At 45.7% G+C, this 27,163-nt stretch overlaps 1 protein-coding gene across 4 annotated transcripts in view; it reads left to right on the forward strand.

The window, feature by feature from the left end:
* Positions 1-5,398: 5,398 nt before the first annotated feature.
* The window catches only part of FCHSD2 (FCH and double SH3 domains 2), a 121,985-nt gene continuing 100,220 nt past the window's right edge, over positions 5,399-27,163 (forward strand). For 2 of the 4 annotated variants that reach the window (XM_039697055.1, XM_039697056.1), the window contains exons 1-2: positions 5,399-5,571; positions 7,671-7,768. In XM_039697055.1, coding sequence (XP_039552989.1) covers positions 5,551-5,571; positions 7,671-7,768 — 119 coding nt within the window. In that variant the 5' untranslated portion in view covers positions 5,399-5,550. Of the gene's footprint in view, positions 5,572-5,869; positions 6,323-7,670; positions 7,769-27,163 lie in introns of those variants that run through there. The other 2 variants (XM_039697053.1, XM_039697054.1) reach the window with 2 other exon arrangements.

Genomic DNA, 27,163 nt, shown 5'->3' on the forward strand with positions numbered 1-27,163 from the left:
GGGAAACCAAATGGGGACTGTAAGAGAGATGGGGACAAACTTTTAAGCAAGGCCTGCTGTGATGGTACGAGGGGTGATGGGTTTAAACTAAAAAGAGAGGAGATTTGGTTTAGATACGAGGTAGAAGTTTTTATAATAAGGGTGAGGAGGTTCTGGCACAGGGCGCCCAGAGAAGCTGTGGCTGCCCCTGGATCCCTGGAAGTGTCCAAGGGCAGGTTGGATGGGGTTTTATATCAGCAGTTTTATACCATCACATCCACTTCAAAGCACCTGGATAGCCTTGGAAACACAGCCTGGATAGCACCAAGAAGCACCTGGATAGCCTTGGAAACACAGCCACGCTGGGATGGGACAGAGGGCAGACACAGAGCCCTGCTCCAGATGTGTTCACATCTGGTCACATGCAATCAGAGAAGGAGCAGGAAAGCTGCCAGTTCCTGGAGGAAGAGAAACCCCATAAAGCTGCCAAGCGTCCCTGCTCAGGGATATTTACACTTTCAACGTGTTCTCATGGAAATTAATCCCAGGCTTACCCCTGCAGGTATGGTAAACATGAGAAGTGAGGAATGGGGAGAGGCCAGGACAGCGGGGCGAGGGGAACAAAGCTGTTTGGGTGTACCAGCCTTCCCCAAAATGTGGTGGAACAGGCCCAAGCAGGACGTGGCAGGGCTGCTGGGGCTCCCTCCCAGCCCCCCGCAGCCATCCCGGCTGCCCAACGAGACCTCCCACCCCACTGGGACCTGGAGAGGGCTGATTCCATCCCCTGGGCTCCCCGACAGCTCCCTCGAGGTTTCCTCAGCCCATTAATTTAAACAAGCCCCAAAGAAGAGTTTTTAATTCCGCTGGGGAAAGGCAAAGCATGCAAGAAACAAGGAATTCTGCGCATGGGGAAAAAATGCATGGAGCCCTGTGAAACTTATTTTCCCCCATCCGTAGAATTCCGTGCTTCCTGCATGCTTTATGAATCCTGTCCTTCCCAACCCATATATTTTCTTTCCTCTTTTCCCACATTTTAATACTTCTTGATGCTTTTCTTTCCTGGCGAAAAGCAGCGAGCAATGCCAGCCTCTGACTGTCACCTGTGCCCTGCCCGTGGCTGCAGGAGCGCTGGGATCCGCATCCCCATGGCACCCCCACGTGGGGAAAGCCTGGAGGCTCCGGCCCCAGCCTGGCCTTCTCCTTTCCGTGCAGGGAAGGGAGGAAGGAAGGCTGGAAACACCTCGTTCAGTGCCACCCTGAGCTCGGAAGGGCTGGGAGGAACTCTCAGAACAGAATTGTGGATGTCAGATAAGGTCAAACTCAATTTCTGGCTTTACCTGCTCCTGGGAGCAGTCAGGAACATTATGAACATTATGGTTCATTTCTCCAGATAATTTTGTCCTTTCTTTATTTTTTATTTGTTATACTTTTATTCACTTTTTTCTTTTCATTTTTTTTCATTATTTTATTCTTATCTAGATATGATCTTAGATGAATTTTCCAATAGAAATGAATTTATGATTCTATGTGCTTGTCTCTCTCAATGTCTCTCTGTGTGCATGTCTCTCTCAATCACTATATCCATTAAGCTTTTCATTACTTATATATTCATTTAAATATAAAATAAATTCCTACCCATTCATACATATCCACACATAATACAAAATAAATATTCCTATACAAGAGAGCTGGGGAGGGACTTTGGACAAGGGATGGAGGGACAGAACAAGGGGGAATGGCTTCCCACTGCCAGAGGAAATGGATGGGATATTGGGAAGGAATTCCTGGCTATGAGGGTGGGGAGGGCCTGGCACAGGCTGCCCAGAGAAGCTGTGGATCCCTGGAAGTGTCCAAAACCAAGCTGGACATCAGGGCTTGGAGCATCCTGGGCTAGTGGAAAGTGTCCCTGCCCATGGCAGGGGTGGAACGAGATATTTTTTCCTTCCAACTAAACCATTCTGGGATTCTATTACACTCCTAAACATTATTTGCTACAATTAAATATCATACATTCCATTAAAAAAGCTGACTTCCCTGGAGGAAGCTGCTGTGCTGTCAGCCCCCTCCCTCCACGGTCTCTACTGGCAAACCCTTCTGCCAGGAGCGCTCCTGTGAGCCCAGCAGGAAAAATCCTCAATATCAGGGAGCAAACCCTTCTGCCAGGAGCGCTCCTGTGAGCCCAGGGGGCAAAATCCGTGGCTGGAGCAGCTGCTGTACCAAGGCTCCGGCAGCCGGAGCTGCCTGGTGCGTTAATCACGGGCCCAGCGCGGGTTCCAGCTCGCCGGATTCCGCTCGGAAGCGCGTCCTGGCAGCCAAGAACCCTCCAACACATCGTGGTTTTGTGCTTGAAAAGGTTTAAACCCCTGCAGGGATTAAATTCAGGTGTGAAGAATGAACAGGCCTGATAGGACAATGCAGCAGCCGCTTGGGAGCCGGGATCCAACACGTTGCCTTCGCCTGAGGATGGGAATCTGGGGAGCTCCGTTCCCTAAAGTTCCTCTCCAAATTTTGCTTTTATGACTAAATTCTTCTTCTTTTTTTTTTTTTCTTTTTTTTTTTTTTCTTTTGGATGAGGGAATAAGCTGCTGCTTTCAGCTGCGAGTTGTCACCATCAGCTGGAATTTGGCTCTTGGCGTTTCCAGCCTTGATGTCTCATCTCTGTTGGGGTTCCTTGAGAGGTGTCAAGGTGTTGCTCTGGGGCTGTATTCTGCACCCTCCTTCACATGAAATGAAATGAAATGAAATGAAATGGAATGAAATAGAATGAAATAGAATGAAATGAAATTAAATAAAACAAAAATTAAATTAAATGAAACAAGTAAAATAAAGGTCAATAAAATAGAAAATAATAACTGGTCTAGTGGAAGGTGTTTCTGCCCATGGCAGGGGATGGAACTGGATGATCTTTAAGAGTCCCTTCCAACCCAAACCATTCTGGAATTCCATGAGACTCAACTGCCTTCAACTCCTGCAATATGAAAGGAGAATCAAGGGATAAAGGCTCAGGATAAGCTGAACTCCAATTATGCTGTGAAAACAAGTGTTTTGATAAAATGTACAACACTTAGACACTTATACTATGGACTTTTTGATAACCTTTTATTTCACATCGTTTTTCCCCCCTATTATCAGCACTATTATTAAGATGTGGAAGAGCCATGGGCAGCTACAAGAGGCAGCTCCATGAGGATTTATCATCCCAGATGCAAAATCCTCCAGGATTCACGTCGAACTCGCAGCGCTCCATGAGTCAGGCTTCAGGGAATCTGTGGTCAAACAGATAAAACATAATTATTCATGGAAGAAAACAAGCAAATAGTGGAAAAACAACTGCATCATAAGAGAGGATGATACATCTGCCTGCAGGCCTGGTACCTAAAATGCTTCTTAGTCTTACATGCAGAAGTCTGGGCATGTTTTTTTAAAAAACCTGGGCTAGTGGAAGGTGTCCTTGCCCAGTGGAACTAGATAAGCTTTAAGGTCCCTTTCAGCCCAAACCATTCCATGATTCCATGAAGAGCAGATCCCATCCCCTTGCAGCACTAATAGAGAAATGAAATATTTTTTCACAGCATCTGCTGATGCACCAGGTCTCACCAACAATTTCAAATTTCCCGGGGAGAAAGAGTTAAGGCTAATTAGCAGCACTAAATAAACGAATAGCTGGAGGGGAAAGCAGAATTCAAGTTGCATTTTAGTTTCAAAGGTGGTTAAAGCATCTTTAAAGGCGAGGGGTCATTTTCTCGGAGCTGGAGCAAAGCAGCTCATCAATAATGAAAGAGCCGGCGATGGAGCAGCGGCAGCACCGCTGGAGCACTTGGGAAAATGCAATTATGGGAATTGCCTGAAGCTTTGCAAACTGCCCCGGTAATTTGCTTAAGGGAAACAGCCAAATGCACGTTAATATTTCAAAGATTTCGTTGCAGCAGAACTAATAAGCAAAGGCCAGGAATTTCAGTGCTGGGGACGGGGGTTAAAACCCCAAAAGTACTTCTGATCAGGGGTGTTTAATTCACACTCGGCGAAACACAACAGGGCTGGGAGCATCATTCTGCCTCCTGGGCTCTCTGCATCTGCAATGCTCAGGAGTTGGGCTTTGTTTTATTTTCATTTGGTTAATGGAAAGGCCCTGCAAAGGCTCGTGTCCGGGTGCTCTGCTCCCAGTGTGCTGCCCTTGGGACACACCAGGACCTGGGGTTCTCCATCAAGGGATTCTCCAGCTGCTGTCAGGGGGTGATGCTCCCCCATGTGCTTCAGCTCAAGGCCAGCTCTTGCTGCCCAGCTTTGTCAGGGCAGCCTGGGCAGTGCTGGGGCGAAGGGGTGCCTGCTTTGTGCTGGGCAGCACCCCTGGAGTGCCACCAGCTGCGTCCTGCACCCCAATCCCGCTGTGTGGATCCTTTTGGAGGGCACTGCACTCCTCTGGGCACCTCCCTGCACCCTGAGCACTCCAACAGCACCCTGTGCACCCCCTTCACTGCCCCTGCACAGCCTGCACCCCCTCTATGCGAACCCCTTCACATCTGTGCACCCCTTGTGCAAACCCCAAACCCTTTGTGTATCCCCTTATGCTAAACCCCAAATCCTTCATGTATCCCTTGTGCAAACCCCAAATCCTTCATGTACCTCGTGTGCAATCCCCAAACCCTTCACGTACCCCCTTATGCTAAACCCCAAACCCTTCATGCACCCCCGTGCAAACCCCAAACCCTTTGTGTATCCCCTTATGCTAAACCCCAAATCCTTCATGTATCCCTTATGCTAAACCCCAAATCCTTCATGTACCCCCTTGTGCAAACCCCAAACCCCTTCATGTACCCCTTGTGCAAACCCCAAACCCCCCGTTATGCTAAACTCCAAATTCTTCATGTACCCCTTGTGCAAAGCCCAAACCCTTCGTGTACCCCTTTGCGCACCCCCTACACAGCCCTGCACCCTCATTATGCACACCCATACACACCCTCATTGTGCACATCCCTGCACACCGCACAACCCCCCTTACACACCCCATTGTGCACACCCTTGCACACCCCAAACCCCCACTGTGTCCCCATCGTGTCCCCACCGTGTCCCCATTGTCCCCCCTCCCCGCTCCTCCCCTCACGCCGCCGCCCCCGTGGCGCCCCCCCTTTTTTTTTTTCGCTTTCCTTCCTCCTTTTATTTTTTTTTCCCTCTCCGCCACCCCACCACGTCTTTTCTCTCCCCGCTGTCCCTCCGCCGCCTGCTTTCCCTCGGCGCTCCCCAGCGCCGGGACGCCGCTCCGCTGCCCGTGAGGAAGAGGCGGCCTCCCCCCGCCATCCATCCCTCCCTCCCTCCCATACACACCCCATTGTGCACACCCTTGCATACCCCAAACCCCCACCGTGTCCCCATCGTGTCCCCATCGTGTCCCCACCGTGTCCCCATTGTCCCCCCTCCCGCTCCTCCCGCCGACCGGGACTCGCCCCGAACCGGGAGGGAGACGCTCTCCGCCCGCTCCTCCTCCTGCTGCTGCTCCTCCTCCTGCAGCGGGGGCCGCATCCTGCTGCCGGGGGGGAGGGAATTGATGTGGATACCCAGCGCAGCACCTCCACCATGCAGCCGCCGCCGAGGAAGGTGAGACCCCCGCCCGGCGCAGGGGGGCCGAGGGCCGCCCGAGGGTGCTTCTGGGGGGCTGCGGCGTGGGTTGGGCTGGGCTCGGGGTGCGGGCGGGATGCGGGGGTCCGAGGCCGCGGGGAGGGGGGCGCAGGGTGCGGGAGGCTGCGGGGAGCCCCGCGGAGGGAGCGCAAGTGCTGGGAGGGGAGTGGGGGGGCGCCGCGGCGAGCTGGGGGCCGGGGCATTTGTCTGGCTGGTGATGGGTCGCGGGGAGGTGTCGGGGAGTGGGCTGGGATGGGCTGGGAGCGAGCTGCGGAGGTCGGGCAGGGCAGGGATGGAGGTGCCGGGGGGCAGCGCTCCGGCGGGGACCCCCTTTTCCAGCGGGGGCTCCCCGGGGGGACGCGGAGGGCTGGCAGAGGCTGCGCGGAGCCGCCGGGGCCGTGCTGCTCGCGGGGCGCCCGCCGCGGGGTTGGTTGTCGTGGGGAAGAAGGTCACGTCTGGAGTTGGTCCAGGGACGCAGCCTGTCCCGGCGTGTGCCAGGAGCGCACGGGAGCGCACGGGAGCGGGGGCAGCAGCGGGAATTGTGCGGCGTTCTCCCTCACGGCCGGTCCCGCCTGCGATGGGAACGAGCTGCGGGTGCTCTTCGGTGACCCTGCGGGCCGTGGGGATGTGGGGGGCTGCCCACCTCGGGGACTGGTGTGGCAGCGGAGGCAAGCGGGAGTGGAAATTTGGGATGAGCGCTGTGCCCGGCGTGGCTTGTCTGGCTAGGCAGGTTGGTATCTGGGATGCCTGAGCTGCCTTCAGCTGCTCCGGGCTGGGCTTTGGGCACGTTTTGGGGGCTGTGGGGAGGATGGAGAGGCTGCTCCTGGAGTTCCATGGGGATGGGAGCCGTGCCTGTTCCGTGTCCCTGGTCCTGCCCAATTTGGGATGCTCTGGCTGTGACGATCTGCAGCCCCATGGAGATTTTCCATGTGGGATTTCTCCGTGGGGAGAGGAGATCGCCCGGTTCTGCGCCTGGCAGAGCCCTGCCACAGTGACCAGGAGAGGAGGGAATGTGAGCAGGATTCCCTTGCCGTGCCCAGAGCTCCCCAGTAGCCCTGGCAGGCAGCTGCAGTGAAGGTGTCTCATTCCTGCCTCCCAGCCTCTTATTTTAGGGGCTGACTCTGCTTTTGTCAAACAAAACCAATTTAATCTCAATTATTTCAATTTTAGTTTATTCATTTTCTTTGCCTGTACTATTTCATTTGAGCTTATTTCCATCACCTGGCTTATGTCGTGTGGGTTTATTCATTTTGAGTTGGGATTTTTTTTTATATACGGATAAAACCAAAAATGCTAAAAGTTCACGTTGAAAATAGACACTTTTTCTGCTTAAAGTCAGGGGCATACATGTGATTTATTTTTCTGGTGTCATGTGAAAAGCTTGTCTTTATGTGATGTTGTGATTAAAGGGTGCTTGTTGCTGGGGCATGGTTTTCAGAGTTGAAATAGGGAAACTGATGAGATCCAGGATTTTTTTTTTTGTCTGGCTGGTGAAGAAGAGGGAGATGGGTGCCTCTGTGAATTTCTCGTCCCTCTGCAGTAACAGTTTGTCATTTCTGTCCTCGTGAATGCATAATGTGTTCAGAGATATTGGTGATCATTTTTTAGGCCGATATGTGGATTCCCTGTGATCACTAGAGGGCTTAAGTACCAAGACCTCTTGTTTAATAAAAAACAAGAACAAAACAATTCCAAGGTTCCCTTCCAAAATCAAATTGTTCCCAATACCTGGGCCATTGGTGCTTCTTGCCAATTACCAAGCAGGTTCCCAAGGTATTGGAATTTTGGCTGTGCAGGATCACAAGGCTCAAAGGAAAATTACAACAGTACTAAAAACGTAAAGCCAACCTCCTGAAGCCTTTCCCAGTTTGTTTGTTTGTTTTCTTGTTGAAATGTGACTTAAACTACAGAAAATATAAGTGGTCCTTGGGCTGGTTTGTTTGCTTTCCTGATGAAATGTGACTTAAATGACAGGAAATGTAAGTGGTCCTTGGGTTTGTTTGTTTGTTTTCTTGTTGAAATGTGACTTGAACTGCAGAAAATATAAGTGGTCCTTGGGTTTGTTTGGGTTTTTGTAGGTGAAAGTTACACAAGAGCTGAAAAACATTCAGGTTGAGCAGATGACAAAACTTCAGGCCAAGCATCAGGCAGAATGTGACCTACTGGAAGATATCAGGTAAGGCTACAGAAAATGTTACCAAAATTCCTTTAAGGTCCAGTTTTTGGAAGAACATTTGAGTTACAAAATTCAGGAACTGACGATGGAATTTCCTCTTTGGATTTCCTGCTTTTAGGCTGTTAAAGTTTTGACACAGCTGGAAATTATAACTGGAGCTAACACAATGCAAACCCTTTTTTTCTTCTCTTCAATGGGGGAAATGTTAAAAGAAACTCACAAACAACATCCAAAAAGCCTTGGTCTTTTCAGCAATATTTATTTACATAATATACTGGGACTTTGATTTACCAGTTGTAAAAGGCTGCTAAAATTACTAAAATATTTTAAAGCCACTGATGATTTATGTCTCTCTAGAGATAGCTTTGAAAAGCACTTTCAAGCAGATTGCATTTTTTACCAGAAAGTTACAAGAAGATATTTGCATTTATAATTTAAAACTCTGCATGGGTTCAAAACAATAGAGAAAATCCACACAACATCAGTCGTGGGGGTTTCATGATTCCTTTTACCTAATGTGATTTGCTTCTCCTGAAATTGAAGGTTTGCTTTTAACAAAATATGGTGGGAGTGGGTACCTGGCATTACATGGAGGATTAATCGTTCAATTTCCTGTAAAATATTCAGCAGAAGTCCATTGCTGCCCTGCTCTTTTGGGCAGTGGATAGTCCACGTGTTAATTATTTAAATGAGATTTCCTGCTTGATGTTTGTATATTAAATGCAAGTGTTTGGCTTTGACAGATGAAGTTCTGTTTGTCTCACTGTCAGCGTCCTCCATAAATCAGAATGTCAAGGCTGGAGCCTTTTCTCCCCCTTGTTTTTTTGGGTGTTGAAACACTTTTTTTTTTTTCCTATGGGAAAGATCAGAGTGTTCATTTCCTCAGATTAAGATTATTCTGGGGAGTGTGTAACACGCAAATGCTGAGTAATAAGTAACAGGCTGATCCAAGGAATTTTCCCCCCTAAGATGGAAACTTATTTTTAGAGCATCTAGGTTGGTAGTGCTGCTCTAGCCCAGGTTTTGTCAGCACTTGCTGTTTTTCAGGAGCTTATGATCACTTCAGCCTGTATTCTGCTGAAAGATGTCGTAAGCCTGTGGATACAAACCCAGAAAAAACGTGAAAATGCCAGCTTAAAATATCTTCCTTTAATGTAATTTAATTTCTGCAGTTAATTAAATTTCTGAATTTTAATGTTGGGGATTAGGAAGCTGGGTTAATATGTTTAATTCACTCCCGTGGTCACTGAGTGTGTTCAGTGCTCTGGTTGCAGCATTGCTGTGTGGATTTACAGATTAAACATTCTTTCAGTGTGGCATGATGAGATGGCAGCTCCGTGGTGGCAGTGATTTGTTCAAATATCAGATAAGAGAACCAGAACCAGGGAATTGGGGGTTAAAAGCATTTGCTGAACACCCCTGATCAGTGTGTGATGCAGAGGCCTTTGGATTGGGAAGGGGGGAAGCTTTGGGGGCTCCATGGTGTTGATCAGGGTGTGATGCTCCTGGGGGAATTTGGGTGTCAACCTCACCGCAATATCCCCTGTCATTTATGCCTGGATTCAGGATATGCAGCCACCATGGTTCCAGAGCGTTCCAGAAAGCTGGAACCACACACAGGATCTTTTTGTGTGTGGAAGGAAGGTTTGTTTTTACAGAAAGCACCCTGCTGTTATCCCAAAATACGGAATTTGAGCAGAGTGCCATTTGTTTATCAAGACTCAGAAGAGTTTGGGTCCTTTGGCAGCATTTTTGGAGCTTTTGGGCACTTCAGGAGCACAACTTTGTGCTCGGAATTCCAGAAACTGGAGTGCTGCAATGGCAACAGGAAACACTGAATCAGGGCTTGCAAACCAGTGATTAAAAATGCATGTTTGAAAAAGTTACTTTATTGTGAATAATTGCTTAGTTTGTTGGCACATAAATGCAGGCATTCAAATCGCATTTTTTTTATCGCTTCGGTTGGGTTTTATGTGCAACTAAAGAGAAGTGATAGGAGGAAAAGATCAGAAAGTTCTCCAGCAGAATACATCTATTGTCTGGTGTATTAGCAGATGATTTTTGGCAGCCTACCAGCCCATAAAGCATGCTTGCAGTAGCAGCAGCTTTGATATCTTTATGCAAAACTGGGGATTCTTGGTCAGGGTTGAGGTATATGTGTGTAACTACCCTTTTTTTTTTGGATGGCTTTTGACACTATGTAAAATTCTAGTATTTATTTTAAAAATACTGAATGTCCATTTCAGTCTTAACAAACTGTGTTGTTCCTCTGTGGAAGCTCAGTAGCATTAAGCTGAAGTCTCTTTGACAGGACTCTAATAAAGAATGTATTTGAAATGTGTTAGCAAATAGATTTAAAAATACATTTCTGTGTTTATAATCTCTGTTTGGTCTTCATGTTGCATTTCTTCATGCTCAGTGACTGGAGAATTTGGGGAACAAGTGATTCAGGATGCTTTCAGAGTCTTTGGCTTGCTTTTAGGCATGACATGTGTTTATCTTCTGTAGCTCACTAAAGCTGTCTCATGCCTTCATGTGGGAGATATGTGTTGGCATTACCATAAAAAAGGCTGTCTTTCTGCCACTGGGATGGAGAAAAAGTTGTTTCTTTTCCTTGACAGGTAAATGTAGGTTTTGTTGCTGTGATCTAGAAACCCTTCAACATTTATGGCAAGGAGTCCTTCACTCCATCCACACTGGCTGCTTTTAGGCAGTGAGTTAATGATTTTTTTGGTGGGCTATGAATGGCTGAATTTATCAGAGGTGTTAGTAATATTCATGTATTGTATTTTGGTTTTAAGATTGCCTTATTTGACTGATGGTAGTAAGTAAGTCACAGCCAGGGTCTGCAAATGCTCTTGGTTTGCTGGGACACAGGGATGCTTTCCTTTTGTAGGTGCACCAGTGCCTGCAGAATTCTAAAGAACTCTGTATGATTCACATTCTAATTCAACTTGGCATTTCTGTGAGGTATTTATGTGCTACAGACTTTATAAACTCATTAAGTGATAATTGCTTTACATTAAACATTGGGTCTTGCTTTTTCAAAGGCTTGGGGTCTGCTTTTCCAAAGCACTTGTTATGCCTTTTCAGGTTTTGCTGAGGTATCCTAAGATGTCCTTTCTAAAACTTCTTCACATTTGTGTTTTGCTGGAGAGAATGAAGTTGTGCTTATGTGTCTGTTTTAACTCTAGTCTGGACTAAAGCTGTAGGGCCAGGTCCACTGGCCCAGCTAATTCTGCTGCAGCACAGGGTGGGCGAGTTCTGTGGATCAGGGAGCTCACCCACCTGAAATCAAACCTTCCCTGGCTTTTCTCCTGGGTTTTTTGATAAATCCAGTCCCTGGTCCAGTGTGGCATGGGAGGGAGGAGGAATGATGAGTACCTGAGGGAGGAGAGGGAAAGCCAAGCTGCTCAACAGCAGCCCAGGTTCACACGGGTTTAAAGTCACCGTGTAAGCCCAGCCTGATGGCCCTGTACAAGGCACAGCTGCTGCTTTGTGAGTTACAGCTCTGGAAAATTCACCTCATTTAAGTCTTAACTCGTTTTGGCTGTCTGGATGTGCTGATCTACGTTGCTTCATCCTTTTAAGTCATTTGAAATGAGATGTAAAGATTGCCTGATTTCTGGCTGAGAAGGAGTAACAATACAGTCCTTTCATTTGTTGGCTCCTGAGTTTAGCTTTTTCAGGGTTTGTTCACATTCATAATTTAAAAGGAATTGCCAAAAAGACAGGCTCACAATCTACTTGTACAGCTGATAGAGATGTGAATCTATGTACAAATACTTCCTCCTGTTTCCTTCCCTCTTCTGCCCTTGTGGTTTCTGCCTCCTGACACGTTCTGTTTGATAAAGCTGCATTTCTCTGTGTTATTCACCTTTCTGCTGCTGCTGCCTTGCCTTCGTGGGGTGTCCTTGTGGGTCCCTTCCAGCTCAGAATATTCTGTGATTTTCTGTCTTCAACTCTCTCCTCCAAAGCTCTGCCTCCTGACGATTCCTTCTCCCTTCCAATTTGTCAACTTATTTTTTTTGTTTTTTTCCTCCCAGGTGTTCCATCTCCTCCCTTTCTTTATCCAGTGCTGACCTTGTGAATTTTAATTAGTTCTCTATTCCTGAGATTCTTTCCTGTTTAATGTGCAGCAGAGCCACTGAAGATGTGTTAAGCCAAGTGGGGAGATCTTGTGGCTCTTCCTTCCCAATGTGATCCCTTCCCTGTCTTGGATGCTGTTGCTGGGCTGTCCCTCCTGCAGGTTGTGAAGGAAGCAGTAATTCCAGGGCAGGATTTGTGTTTCTGTGCCCAGGATGAGGACAGAGCACTCCTTTCAGCCTGTCATAACAAGCCAGAGCGAGCAGCAGAGATCTTTAAAAAAAGAAAGTAAAAGTATGAATGAATTTACATCTGTAGCCAGCCAGTTCCTGCTCGTTTTAACATGTCATTTTCTGTGCTCAATTATGCTCCGTGGAGGCTTTTGCTGTTGGATACACTTTGTACTCCCTGGTGGAATTTGTGCTCCTGGAATCTGGCTGGCTGTGTTGGCAGGTTCCTGATAAGGTTTATGGCAGCTGGGGCTGAGTCTGGAGTAGAGACCAGCAGCAGTTCCAGTTTTAAATACAGCAAATCTACAAGATCCCTTAAAAGAGTCTGTGTTAGGGAAGAGCCTCGTGGAGCTGTGGAAGGAGGAGCAGATGGAGAAAAAAGCTGTAAAATATGCATTTACATGTGTGTGTAGCCATATGTATTAGAATCCAGTAAGAGATTCTGAATAATTTTGAGAAATATCTGCTTTTCCTGCCCCCAGGCACGGTGGTGGTGAGGAGTTTGCCTTTCTTCCTGCTCTTTCCAGTCTCCAGCTGCAGGGAATGCAATTTATTTGGGTATTCCTGAACCTGGGCTCCAGAGCATGTTTGCCTCTGGCTAGTGGTATCTGCTAAAGCCCCTTTTTAAAAAATTCATCTATCCATAGCAGGTCCATCTCTTTTTTCCCTTTATCCTGCTGAGAAATGTGTCCTTCCTTTTTCCCTCAAGGTCATTCCCTGCATTCAGCAGATGCAATCCTTGCCTCTGGTGTTTGGGGCTTTATTTCTGTAGGAGCAGAGTGATTTGCTGTGCTTACAGGTTCTGAAACCTGCAACCTGCCAAAGTGGAAAGCAGCAGAAAAAATCAGAAAAATTCCCCAAAACAATGTGCAAAATGTTATTTTTCCTGGGTTTGACTCACACTTGAGGCTTTCCTTTGTGTGACTGGAATATTTATTTCTTTAAAACTTCCAATCTTCTTACAAGCTGATGACATTTCTTTCCTCCTGGGTTGATCTTTCTCACCACCAGTGATTATTGTGACTTTATTTTGTACTTTCATTTGTTTTCCCAGGCTCTGCTAATTAGTTGAGGACACACAATTCTTTGGTGTAACACTAAATAAGCAGAAGTTTCAGAATTTTTGAGAAAAGTTGGTGCAGTTACTTCTGAATAATATTCCATATAAAGATACCACAGAATCTGTGGTCTGGGCACGTTACCTATAATTAGGCAGGGCTTTAATGAGATGCTCACATTCTTGACGGAATTAAAATCTGGTGATGTTTTGACTGGAACTGTTTGAGGGAAGCTTGGAATGTACTTTAAAAAAAGCTGTTGCCTACTGGGTGTGGAAATCCAAGTTCTGAGCAAAAAAAGAAGAGTTTTAGTATAAACATGGCCACAGTGTAATGATTCAGGCCTGTCTTGGCACAGTGGAATTGAGAAATGGACCACATTCCTTCTTTTTTTTTTATCCCTGACAGACAAAAATTAATGGATCCCCTGTTTTAGTATTTCTGAGTATCTTTCAACTGATGAAAGTTAAATAATCAAAAGAATTTTTTTGCTTGCTTTTTTTATAGCAGAATAGTGTAAATAAGTCCAACAAGCCATTTCTCACATCAGAACGAAAATTCTTTCTTTCCCCCCGTTTTTTTTCCTCTGAGGTTTGCATTTGAATGAGCTTTTTTTCTCAAAGCAATTCCAGCACACACTCTGGAAGCCTGATTTTTAAGGACTTTCAGGAGACCCTGGGCTTGTTCTGTTAAGCTGTGGCTTTAGTGTGAGTTTGTCTTCTGAAACATAACAAGAGGATTTGGGTTCTCAGTACAACAACTCCTTGCCAAAAGTTGCATTTTCACTTTTGCCTCATGCCCTGTTTTTTAAGAACGAACTCTTTAGTTTGCAGAAAGTCCTGTGGGTTTGAAATTTTTTTTTTTTCCCTGAATTTTATCCAAGCATGGCTTTTGCTGGACCCAACTCTTGTTTTTCACCACGATGTTACTTGGCAGAGTTCTGGGAAACCAGCAGCTGCCATGGAATCCTATAAAGTTGCCTTAGGTACAGATTTTCATGGGGACAGTTGCAGTGTGTATTAAAATATATGGCACAGGGTGGTTCTAAAGGAATAACCATGTATTCTTTTAATCCAGGTGTTCAAACTAAAGGTGCTTCTTGGGTTTTCTTTCTTCTCCATCACATCACTTCTGTGGTGAAGGCTTTCCCTCAAGGCTTTTCATCCCAGCTCTTATTGAAACCCCTGTGTAAGGGGAGTTGGAGGCATTGGGGACATCCCACAAAGGTCAGGATGAGCTGTGCTGGAAAGAGGAAGAGCATTCTTCCCATTCCAGGCACAATCAGGGTGGCCTGGCCTGATTTCCTCTGATGGTGGTGTCTTATCACAGAGCCATGGAATATCCTGATGGAATGGGCCCATCAGGATCATCCAGTCCAACTCCTGGCCCTGCACAAACACCCCAAACCCCCCCATGTGCCTGAGAGCGTTGTCCAAAGGCTTCCTGCAGTCAGGCTTGGTGCTATCACCATTCCCTGGGGAGCCTGTCCAGTGGGGAAGAGCCTTTTCCCAGCATCCAGCCTCAACCTTTTGTTCTCTTTAGTTTGGTGCCAAAAGGTTTATCTTGCAGGTGTTGCTGCCTTTGCCAGTATCCCGTCAGGAGACATCAGAATCCTTGTGCTTTGTCAATTCCAGCATCCTGAAAAACAATGGGAATGGCATTACCAAATCTTACATCATGTAAATACTCCTTGTAGGAGAGGCAGAGGTAAAAAGAGGGGTTGTGGGTTTGTTTTGTTGTTTTTTTTCCCAGAAAAGGGCCGATGTACCATGGTTATCTTGACTGCAGAGAACTTGGTGTCCTTACTTTCCATTCCCAGCTGGTCCTTGAGATCAGCCTCTCCTGCTCCCAGTGAACTTTTGACCCAACTAATATCTTATCTTAGACGTGGTGAATTTGGTTTTCTGATGAATATGCATCTGATTTTTAAACTTTTTTTTTTGCTTAGTAAAACCATTGACCTTGTTTAATCATCTTGATTGCTTTTTGCATATGAAAGCACACAGAAAATTTATACTTATGCTGCATTTATACTTTTCAAAACTGGCAGTTGAAAAAAGGCTAAATCCTTATCAAACCCAAGCTGCTTAGGTCAAATGTTTGCAGTATAAACTGGTTTATAATGGCTCAATGTGGTGCTTTTCTGACTGGTTTTTATAGTAGGTTTTAAAATTTTAATAACATTTTTCCTAAATGCACGGTAGGAATATATTAAGTTTGGGGCTTGTTATTGACTTTAGGCTTGTAAGTGTTGGGTTGTGTTTATTTATGGAGTAAATGCAATATTTCCAATTAAAACTCGAGGAAAGAGAGGGAAAGTATGGAATTAATGGTTGTAAGTCTTGGGTTGTGTTTATTTAGGAAGCAAATGGAATATTTCCAATTGAAACGTGAGGAAAGAGAGTAACTACGAAAATAATCTGTTGAAATCTAGGTTTTGGTTTGGTTGTGTTTTTTGTTGTTTTTTTTTTTGCTGTGTGCTACTGTAAGCATGGAGATTCCATTCTCAGACTTTTAAAATTATTCCTAACCTTTGGAGCCGCTCCTTCTAAGAGCCTTTGGAGTTATTTTAAGCGTTCCTTTCTTTGTGCCACTGTGAGAACAGTTTGGGCCAATCCCCAGTGGCTCTGGGAAGGTTGTTCACACACTCCTCTCTCCTCCTGCGCCAGCTCCACCAAACATCCTTTTAATGAGACAGACAAAACGCGCTGGTGTCTAATTTTATGAGCAGAGCTCAGCCATGCAGAAGACTTTCGAAGATTTATGATGGCAGAGCCACTGAGTAGAGTTATTTCTAGACAGATGCAAGCCAATGTTAGTGGGGAAGATGTTGGCACTTCTGGCCATGTTTAAATACATACAATCCTCAGCATAAATAAGATTTTTTTTGAGGGGGCTCTTCTGTGTTCTGTTTGCATTTTTGAAGGAGAAAAAAAAAAGGAGGCAAGAAAAACTGAGCAAGCCACAATTTTTCTTGAGGGTATGATACTCTGAGATGAGCTCAGATCAGAAGTGCCTTTAAAGATCTTTGAATATAAGAATGAATCATAGATTTGTGGAATGGTTTTGGGTAGGAGGGGGATTTAAAACTCATCCAGTGCCACTCCTGCCATGCCAGGGACACCTCCCACTGTCCCAGGTTGCTCCAAGCCCTGTCCAGCCTGGCCTTGGACACTTCCAGGGATCCAGGGGAGCCACAGCTTCTCTGGACACCCTGTGCCAGGGCTTGCCCACCCTGACAGGAGGAATTCCTTCCCAAAGTCCCATGTAATCCTTCCCTCTGGATGGCTCCATCCTTCCGTTGTGTCAACTGCACTGCTCAGCTTCGCTGCAAACTGGGAATTTGAGAAATCACTTAGCTGTGTAAAAGGTGGAATTACTTTGCTCTTATTTCACAGCGACAGACATGAGGGGCTGAAGTTCTTGAAAAATGAAGTAAAATTGACCCCTATTTTTCAGTCTTTCAGCAGGGAGTAAAATAGTTGTAATCTCTTGACATAATTGGGAATTCCTGTCTTGAAACATTGCCATGTGTTAGGCTGCTGAATTTCTGTTAATGTTTGACCTGAAAATCATTGCCTTCCCATCCTAAAGCCAGGCAGGGGCAGAAAAGACAGGCTAGATTGCCTTGTGAATGAAAAAGAATATCCAGAAAAGCAATAATAGGCCGTGTTATGGTGTCTTGATTTCTAGCACCTGCTTTTCATAGTCCTGGTGTGTTCCCAGGCTGGTTTTAGCCTGTCTTATCTCTAAATGTACTTTGCTCATTTTCAGCTGTGTTGCCACTGGTGAGAAAGGGAGTAGGTGGCAGTGGCTTCCCATGTTATTTTAATGTGCTTGTTGTTTATGAAGTTTTCTTTCATGTTAATTGATTTTGTGTGATTGTTTCTAATTATCTCTCTGTGATCTGAGCTGGCTGAGTAAGAGGACAAGTACATATCACTGCCTAGAACACCTCATTAAGAAAGAGGTCCTGCTTTTGAATTCCCTCTTTGTCTTCTCATTCTTCCTCTGCTCTTCTCAACTCTGTTGAGCCAGAGCTGTGTGAAGAGAGACAGGACAGGGAATGAGTGGAGAGGATCCAGCAGAGGCTGCAAAGATGATGAGGGCCAGGAGCCTCTCAGTTCTGGAGAAAGGCTGAGGGAACTGGGCTGTTCATCCTGGAGAACAGACGGCTGAGAGAGGATCTTATCAATGCACACAAGGATTTTCAGGCCAGCTGCCAAGGGGATGGGGCCAGACTCTTTCCAGTGACAGGACAAGGGGCAACAGGCACAAACTGGAATGCAGGAAGTTCCCCTTGAATATGAGGGAAAAAACTGCTGTGAGATGACAGAGCACATGGAGAAGGCTGCTCAGAGAGGTTCTGCAATCTCCTTCCCTGGGCTTGTTCCAAACTGCCCTGGGTGAACCTGCTTTGGCAGGGGGTTGGACTGGGGGTCTCCAGAGGTCACTTCCAGCCCCAGTCATTCCATGGTTGTGTGATTTGGTGAGATTGAGAGAGACCATCACAAGGGTGGGGTTTTGTTTGACCAGAGTCACAGCAAAGCACTAATATTTGAATTTCAATAACTTTATTGAACCAGCTGCTGTGGCATTGGTTTAAGGTGGTAAACTTAAGATACCTCAGTGTACCAACAATACCAGGATGCTCTTTAAAAGCAGATTTACCTCCAGGGCATATCTCAAAAAGCTGTCTCATCCAACCCTACAAGGCAAAGGGAGCTTGGATGAAGTTTCCTCACATCTGTATCTTGAAAACCTCCACGATGGGGACTCCATGCATCTCCTGGGAGTTTGTTCCAGAGACTAATGGTATCTTTCTAAAATGTAGCAGTTTGGGAGCAAAAGATTTAAGGCTCATGATGTGATTTCCTCTGGATCTCTGAGCAATCTCATCTTTTCTTTGCAGTTAAAAGAACATTAGTTCTCTATGTAGCAAACATTTGTATTTTGGGGTACTTGTGCAGCTAATGTCTTTGGGATTGTTAGTGGGAGTTGCAGCTATTCCTTGTATCCCACATTTCCCACCCAGTAATAGAAAAGAGATGAGAGAAAAGCAATTTCTGCAGTTGCAGCAAGACTGGTGTGTACCTCCTTCTTAGCTCTGTTCTGTGTGTTTCAAATCAAAGCAAAAGCTCAGAATTGTAACAGTGTGGGAGGTGTTGAGTCTCTCGAATCACTATAAATAGTGGCAGACTTGGGAAAGCTTGGGAAGTGCACTAGTTCTCTTCGGGAATCTCTCTTTTTTTTTCCCTGTGGTGTACAAGCTTTCAGGGGAGCATCTGCCTAAAACCTTCTGATTTGGCTGAATGTATGCAGAGCTTGAAGAAGGTGCATTATGTTCAATAGGTTGAAAATGCAAACAAACGTTTTCTAGACATTGTTTGTCTGTATTTGTATTAATTGATGTGAAAGCAGGTTGTAGTTAATTGCTATGAGCTAATCAGCTGTGTAGAAAACAAAGAAGGCCCTATATTCCAGCTTTTCTAAGCATTTGGAGCTCAGGCTTTTCTGCTGAGGAGGTGAAGGTAATCTTTGTGATTACAGGAGTTTTTCATTTGGAAATGTGCAGAATTTGATTGTAGTATCAAAAGAGTGGTTGAAATGTGTGTAATTTGTGTTGCAGTCTGCCTGTTGTTGGCGAAAAGTGTCTGAACTTGATCCCTAATGCCTGAGGAGCTGAATCTTCTGTCTGTTGGGCATTTGGTCCTCAAGAAATAGTTTCAAAAACCTGTGTAAAGACTTCGATCATCCTCTGAAGTGTCACTGATAAAAATGTCATTAAACTGTTTGTCTGCACGTGCTTCCTGTGCGCTCGCTCTTCTTTCGGTGAGAGGCTTCTCTCCTCCTCTCCATCCTAACAAAGAGCAGCACAAGGAGGAGCAAAGGCACGTTTCTTTTCCCTGAAAGCGTGTTGTTATTCCTGGTTTCCTGGGGAGACGTGGCCTTGTGACTTGCGTGTCCCGCAGCCAGGGTTGGTGTTCCTGCGGGGCTCTGCGGTGCCGCTGGAATGTGGCCGCACGGCGCTCTTTGTTTGGAACACCCCAGGCCTGGCTTATGAAGTGCCTCGAGCTTTGATCTGCCCTGAGAAGCTCCTTTGAGTTGGTGGGGGTGCTTTGATGTTCTCTGCTCGCTGCCAGGTCCTTCTGGTGGAGGTGCAGCGCAGAGCTGCTGTCCACTTAAGAACCAAGACCTCATCTCTCCATGCATCCAAAGACTTCTTTATCCCAAATGGATATCTCTGGTGGAGGACTTTGCCCGTTGTAGTTGTGATTTTTTTTTGTTCTAAATTTAGCAGGTTAGCTCAATACTGTGCTGGAGGAGGGCTGGGCCCTTTTGTTGACACAGCTCCGTGGATGTTTGAAATGCCTTTTGCCTTCTCTGCACCCAGCTGTGCTGCTGAACTGGCAGTATGGGAAAGGCTGGGAGGATTGGGATTGCTCAGCCTGCAAAAGAGAAGCTTCGGGGTGACCTGGTTGCCCCTCCTAGGACTTGAAAGGAGCCCATAAGAAAGAGGGAGATGGACTTGAGAGGCATGGAATGCCAGGACAAAAGGGCATGACTTCTGGATGCTAAAGAGCAGGGATACTTGGGTTTTGGGAGGCAAGTTCTTCACTGGGAGGGTGGGGAGGACCTGGCACAGGTTCCCAGAGAAGCTGTGGCTGCCCCTGGATCCCTGGAAGTGTCCAAGGCCAGGTTGGACAGGGTTTGGAGGAGCCTGGGACAGTGGGAGGTGTCTCTGCCCATGCTGGGAGTCTGTGATTCTGTGACAAACCTTTATTGACAGCCCTGTTCTGGTTTTACTGGAGCTGAGGAACAATGGTTTAACTGCATCATACTCCTATATGTGTTTGGAGCAGGCAGTGGTGCTGCAGGTAGTAAGCAAGATCAATATTCTTGTCGGTGGCAAGAAGACAGGATGACTTGATCAATTTCAAATATTTTTTCCATATCTATTTTTCATTGGCAATAGACTGAAATTTCTCCTTTTGGGAAACAGTTTATAAGGAATATTCTTGTTCAGGGAGAGACTGGACATGGCACTTGGTGGTGGCAAGGTAGTAATCAGTCAAAACCTGGGCTCAGTGATCTCAGAGGTCTTTTCCAACCTAAATGATTCTGTGATTCTGACATATATATATACAGATGGATTTTAGAAATTGTGCCACATGTTTTGAGTGAGCTATTACATTTTACTGACTTAAAAAAAATAACAGTACATCTACTGTACTCTTCTAAAACAGGGTGATTGTGCTTTGAGGAAAAAACCCATTATAGTAATTATTATTACCTGTAGAATCCATTAAAACACAGAATTTGACTTATGTCAGTGTTAGTGACAATGAAACCTTGTGAAGGGCATCATTTAAAATTGAAATGCTCATACAAAGACTGTAGGAAAAGAAAGGAGAGAAGTCTTTGTAATGAACCTGGGTGGCACTGTCAAGATTCCCAAAATGTGACAGATGAGTAAAGTAAGAACTCCAAGGTGGTTGTTGCCTGCTACAAAACCTTTTGCAGATCCAGGATGAAATAAGAAGCGTGAATGATGAAATGTGCCTTGGCTTCTTGCTGTTAAGCAAATGGGGATCAAAGAAACTCCTCATATTCCTGTTTTCTAAAAGCTCCTGGTAGACAGTCTGAATTATAACATCCTAGGTTGTTGTTTTTTGTTTGATTTTTTTTTCCTGAAAGGGAAATGCCTTGGATATGATGAATCAGGTGTGGGAAAGCTATAGAGAAATACCCTTGTATTTGTTGAAATTGTATCTCTTCCTAGTGTTTGCTTAGTTTCCCATTCTAAAACAAAAACTCATTAGTGATCATTTTAAATACACTTAAGCTCTGAAACCAATCCTTGCATTTGTTGTGAATGTTAATGCTATAAAGAGAGCACGCTTTTATTTTGAAAAGGGTGAATGAAAAGCTCACACTCACCAGCAGCTTTCTGGCGGTTCTTTTTTGTTTTCTTTTTTTATTCTACTGAAGGAAAAACTATTGTTTTAGCATTGTTTTGTGTCTGGGTGTCATGTTCCTCTGATCACATGCTGGACTGCTAATGCTTCTCTGAGACAAATTGCTGAAAACATTGGCTACGTTTGAGGTTGCAAGAATTCTCTATATATAGTGACAGAATTGATTTTTTTGGCTCTGTTGCTAGTGGCAACTCATCCTAATCCCAAACTGTACAGTAATGTGATTTATGGGGAGTACATTGCTCGCTAGTGAATGTTGTCTGGAATTTTTTTCTCTGTGCATTGCTACAGGGGCACTGTTCAGGCACGAGGTAAAGATATTTCATGGTTAATCATAGGTTGTGTGCATTAGAACATTTACAATTATGAAATAAATTCATACCTCACAAATGCATTTGGAAAAAAAAACTGCTTTGTTGTTTTTGATAGATTTATAGAGAAGAAATTTCTTATTAATTGGGAGCTTGTGCTGATAAAAATCACAGCTGTCTGCTGTTGAAGGCCCAATTTGCTTGTGGGTACTTTCACACCAAGAAATTTGCATATGTGTTAATTTTTTTTTTGTTTAAGTCAAATAAATTTTACTGTACATGAAAAAGCTTCAGTTAGAAACGTTTCCAAGATTATATGTTCTAATATGTTCTGTATGTTGTAAAGAGCACTTAAAATTGGCCTGTGACCTCTAAATGTCCTGCCAAAAATTGTGATTTGATAACACACTGTGTGGGGAAATTTCAGGCTGGAAGTGCATCTTTTAAACTACTGTGAGCACTGTAAGCAATGCTCTCTTGAAAATCCAAATGGGCTTTTTAGGAAGGGACATTTTATAACAGCAGGTAATCATTCATGGTTGGTCATGGTGATCATCAAGGTCATTCCCCACCTGAACTATTCTGTGTGTGAGAACTTGTGAAGTCAAGATGTTCAAAGTTAGACTCTCTGGCTTTTGTTTTTCCAAGCAGGAGCTCATTTATCTGCTCTCCGTGGGCATGGAAGGCAGAGTTAGTGCTCCTTTGAGTTGAGCAGTAGTGCCTGCAGTTGCCTCAGGGGACGGCAGGAGGATGATCCAGGTACTGAAAATTGTGTCTGAAATCTGGAGTAAAAACAATTGTATGTGGATGGATGCTGGCAGGACAGGCAGGAGGCTGCTTTTGCCACAAAGATATTATGCCAACTTTGATTCTTTGATTATATAGCTGGTTGCATCCTGATAAATTGAAATATTGTTTGAAATATTTTCAGCTTTAATACGTCTGTTTACACTCAGGAGAGTTTTCCTTCTGTGTACTTTTATCTTAGTTGAGGATAAGTGGAGATTTAAAGGGTAAGCATTCCAAAGTACAAATGGCAGCAAAGCTGTCACAGCCCATTAGTTTTAGGTGTGAGATGAGCAGGCTCCTAATTGCAGGGCAGAGATAGAGAATCCAGTGCAGTTGTGAGTTACTGTAAACCCTCTGTGTAGCAGAAGGATGGAGCAGGGCTCCTCGGGGTGGTAAAATGTTCTGTAGTAGCTGAATCAACAAGGGATTTCTGTGTGCTTGGCTATAAAAGGGATGGGGCGGATATTGTAGCTGCTGTTTGCTTGGGGAAAAACTGCTAGAAAATCGTGAGATGAGTTGTAGAAAGGAATTTGTAGAGCAGAGAAGAGCTCTGCTGTGGTACAGGATGTTTGAATTGCCAGCTACTCCCTTTCTGCAGGAATTTATGAAGCTCTGTTCAGAAAAGCTATTTTAAGACTGAAGAGGAGACAGTACAGAGTATGTACATTAAAGTCAAGTTTAAAATAAGGCCACTTCTTTATTTCTTTTGTGCTTGCCAGAGAGCTGGAGCAGTGCACTGAGGTAAGCAGAAAGTGAGGGCTGCCTTGCCAGCGAGCTGCAGGAAGGAGAGCTGAATTCCTTGACTCAGCAAGCAGAGAGTTTCCTGATGTTACAAATATTTGTGCTTCCCAAGTTGTAAAGATGCCCTTCACACGTCTGCTGAGATCAGGCAGACCTCAAGTGCATCCACAAGCAGGAAATGTCACTGGCTTCTCGTGCTGGGTCACAGAACTTCTTTGTGGGCAAGAATTTAGGCTGTGGGTGACCTCGCCAGGGTGGTTTTGAGTTTGTTCTGCTGCCTCGTGTGCTTTCACAGCTGGTGGGACCTTGGCCTGCCCGGCGAGGTTCTCGTTAAAAATCTTGGCCTGGAGGCCACGTTCGCACCGCGTTGGGATGTTTGTGGTGGGAGAGCTCCACGTCCTCCGTGCTTGCCGTGGGAGGAGAGGCTGGTGTTCAGAATCCTGTCCAGACTGGTGTGGCTTGGGCTTCTGTGACCACAAATTGCCTTCAGGACCTGGAGATGCACTGTCATGAGAGCAGAATGCAGCAGAGTCTCCTGGGAAGCAGCCAGGAGTGATGGGTTCAGCTTAGTTTTCCTAAGCAGGACTTGCAGATGGCTAAGGAGCAGCCCATCCCGTTGTGGGGAAGGTCAGGAGTTTGAGCAGGAGCCCCTCATGGCTGAGAGAGAAAAGCATGTAAGGTCTGTGGGCAGGAAGGGAGGAGCATGAAAGCTTTGCTTGGCTGCTCAGGGACAATATCAGTGACATCTCCAACTGGTCAGGGAGGAATGGAAGGAGGGATGCTCTGGGAATGGGAGCAGCAAGACATCTTCTTCATGAAGACTTCTCCTAGTGATGGGCTCTAGGGAAGGCTCTGCAGTACTCAGCAGTTTTATTTCCCCCACTCAACCTTTTCCAGGGAAATCTTTCCCTTTACTGATATCAAGGTAAACCTTAACACGTAATTTGGAAAGAAGAGCCAAGGTAATGCTCTGATGCTGATGAACGTATTTCTACAAGAGCTGGGGGAAGAGTTCCACGTGTGTATCTGTGTGCTGAAGGGTATGGATGTGATGTAATGTGGGAGGCAGCAGGTTTAACTGGAGACCAGGCAAATAAAGCCAGCCCAAAATCCAGGCAGCAAAACGGTGTTTGAACAGTGCTGTTAAATGCCAGCACAGTGGAGTTTATTTAGTAGGTGGTACAAAGTCTTCAGCAGGAAAGGCAATAGTGGCAGGGCTGATATTATTCAAACCTGACATGGAACTTTTGCCCCTTGATAAAGGTACAGCTGAACTGCCAATTTCTAGCAACAACATAAACCTGGCAGGTGACAGCATGCATATAAAAGGGTCATCTTTCTAGGAAGGGATCTCTTTCATTCAGATGGTATAAAACCACTGAACAAAAGAGAGTTTGTAATTTTTAAAACCAAACATAAAGGCTGTGATTTGCTGTAATGTGACCTCTGGTGATTTTTTTTTTTCTTGGAATGGCTGAAAAGGAACCTGAAGTATTCTGTGCAAATGAAATGGGAAGTGACTTTCTCTTTGCTTGCAGCTCCTTAATTTCTTCAGTTGCCTTTTTGCAAGAGCAAAGACATGAGATCAACTGTTAGAGTCAGCACTGGTTTTACTGAAATTTGGGGGTGTTTAAATCAAATACAGTTAGCCAGAAAGTGATTGGAGGCACCTGGATTCCCTGGTGAGGTGATTTTGCTGATGATTTTGTGTGGTCTGACAGTACGGAGAATTGTAATAAAGTAGTTAATTCTTTTACATGATGTAATTAAGCTGAAACTTCACTTGCCATGCTTTGTCTGAGGTGAAATTTTTGATGTATAAATAAAAAATATCATTCGTGGTGATCAGTGATCAACGCTGGAGGAGTTTTGCTGGGGAAAGGGAAAGTCAGGCTACAAAAATCTCTGAATTTGGAGTCTTGAGTTCTTTGTGGCAGGGTGGACAAGGGGAATGGAATGGGATGTTCTATACATCCCCTCTGACCATAACCATTCTGGGATTATGTGAAGTATGTTCCAAATTTTAATAACCTGGCTGTTGCACTGCCGTGCTTTCTGCAGCCTGTGTACAGGTAACTTCAGAAATTGTGGTGTTCTGAAAAATAATTTACCCTTCAGCTACTCAGAATTTTATGCAAATCTTCTAAAACATTTCTGTGGCAGTAATCCTGTTTAGTAAAGAGAAAAGCCATGAAGAGGAGTTCTGCATTATTACACTGCAGTGTTTGAGGGTCTTGTCGTGATGAATAATTTCTGTAGATTCATTATTGCTCCAGGTATGTTGTCTTTGTGTCTGCTGGACACGGGCAGGGAATATTAATGCAGTGTGTCCCTGCATGCATGGGTGTTCCTGGAGTCCCTCATTAGCCATGCAGCTGCTGCTGTGTTATCTTATCTCAGCATTTATTGCCAACCCCTGCCCTGAAAGGAGCCACGGGGATGATTTATGTTGGCTGGAGTATTTGGGATTCAGTTGTGCCTTTGTTAGTGGCACACCTGTCCTTAAATTAAAAACCAGGTAACAGCAGTTATTTGGTTGTGTGGTACTGATTCATTATGGTGCATTTTTCATGTTGCTGGGGAAAAGTGAGAGGAGACATCCGCATAAAAGTACTGAATTAAACCAAACAAGGTTAGGTTTAATTCACAAAACCTGTTTTCCTTCAAGGGATGGCAAAACGTTTTGGCCCATTCCCTCCTCCCATATATTTCAGGATTGCTCCCATTTGGATTTTATAGTGGGAGCTGGCATTCCAATGGATATTTTAATTCAGTGTCATGGTCTGGGGAAGGGGCTGGAGCCCCAGGAGAGGCTGAGGGGGCTGGGAAGGGGCTCAGCCTGGAGAAAAGGAGGCTCAGGGGGGCCCTTGTGGCTCTGCACAGCTCCTGACAGGAGGGGACAGCTGGGGGGGAACAGGGACAGGAGGAGAGGGAACAGGCTCAGGGTGGGCACCAGCAGGAATTTCTTTATGGAAATGATTATCAAACATTGCAAGGTGCTGCCCAGGGAGGTTTGGAGTCCCCCATCCCTGGAGGTGTCCAAAGAAGGAGTGGATGTGGCATCAGTACTGTGGGCTGGGGACAAGATGTGGATTGGGCACAGCTTGGACTCAGTGATCCCTTGAGGTTTATTCCAACATTAATGATTCTATGACATGGCAAGACAAATGCCATCATTTGGAACATCCCTTCTTCCTTCTTCCCCCATCTTTTATTGCTGAGCACAATGCTGTGTGGTTTGGGTCACTTGGGGTCAGCTGTCCTGACTGGATCCCCTCCCAATTTCCTGCACACTCACAGCCTACTCACTAATGGGAACAGGGTGCCCAGAGAAGCTGTGGCTGCCCCTGGATCCCTGGCAGTGCCCAAGGCCAGGCTGGACTGGGCTTGGAACAACCTGAGACAGTGGAAGGTGTCTCTGCCCATGGCAGAGGTGGAATAAGATTATTATTAAGGTCCCTCCCAACACAAACCATTCTGTGGTGTGAGGAGCAGGAAAGGCTTTGAGCTGTGTAAGCACTGCTCAGCAATAACGGGAACATCCCTGAGATATCTGTGCCCGGAACTTTGTGTTCTCAGCACAAATCCCAGGCACAGCCCCATCCCAGCCACTGTGCAGAGAATTAACTCCATCCCAGCCGAGCCCTGTGAGCTGTGCAGTGGAACTGGACAGGGCAGGTGCAGCTGCAGCCCTTGGAGCTTGCTGGGACTCCAGAGCTGCACTGGGATGGTTCCCTGTCACCTTGGAAAGGTCATGGCAGTCAGGAGAGCTTCCTGATGGCTGCAGAAGGGCAAACACTGGACCTATATTCAAAGACTGCCAGGAGGAGGATCTGGGAACAGCAGCTTTCCCTTAATTCCTGGGTAAATTACTCCTGGAAACAATTTTTGAGGCTTCCTTTCCATTCCTTGAAGGGGCACAAAGGTGATTTGGAGCAGCCAGCATGGACTCCCAAGGGCAAAAAGTGCTTGACAGCCTTTTGGGAAAGCTGGCAGTGCCTGTGTTGTAGGTGGTGGCTTCAGGGGGACCTTTGACACAGTCCTGTAGCACCTTTAGAGCCACGCTGGGGACAGACAGACTGATAGCTGGCTGGAAAGTTGGCTGGGCTCCCCAAATCTGCGTGGTGGGGAGCAGTGCCAAGTGCAGCTGGGAATCCCTCAGAGGTCAGTGGTTCCGTGCTGGTCCGTGACTCCAGTCAGC

This window comes from Passer montanus, unplaced genomic scaffold (genome assembly GCF_014805655.1).
Source record: "Passer montanus isolate IOZ18808 unplaced genomic scaffold, ASM1480565v1 scaffold116, whole genome shotgun sequence".
Classification (NCBI taxonomy): domain Eukaryota; kingdom Metazoa; phylum Chordata; class Aves; order Passeriformes; family Passeridae; genus Passer; species Passer montanus.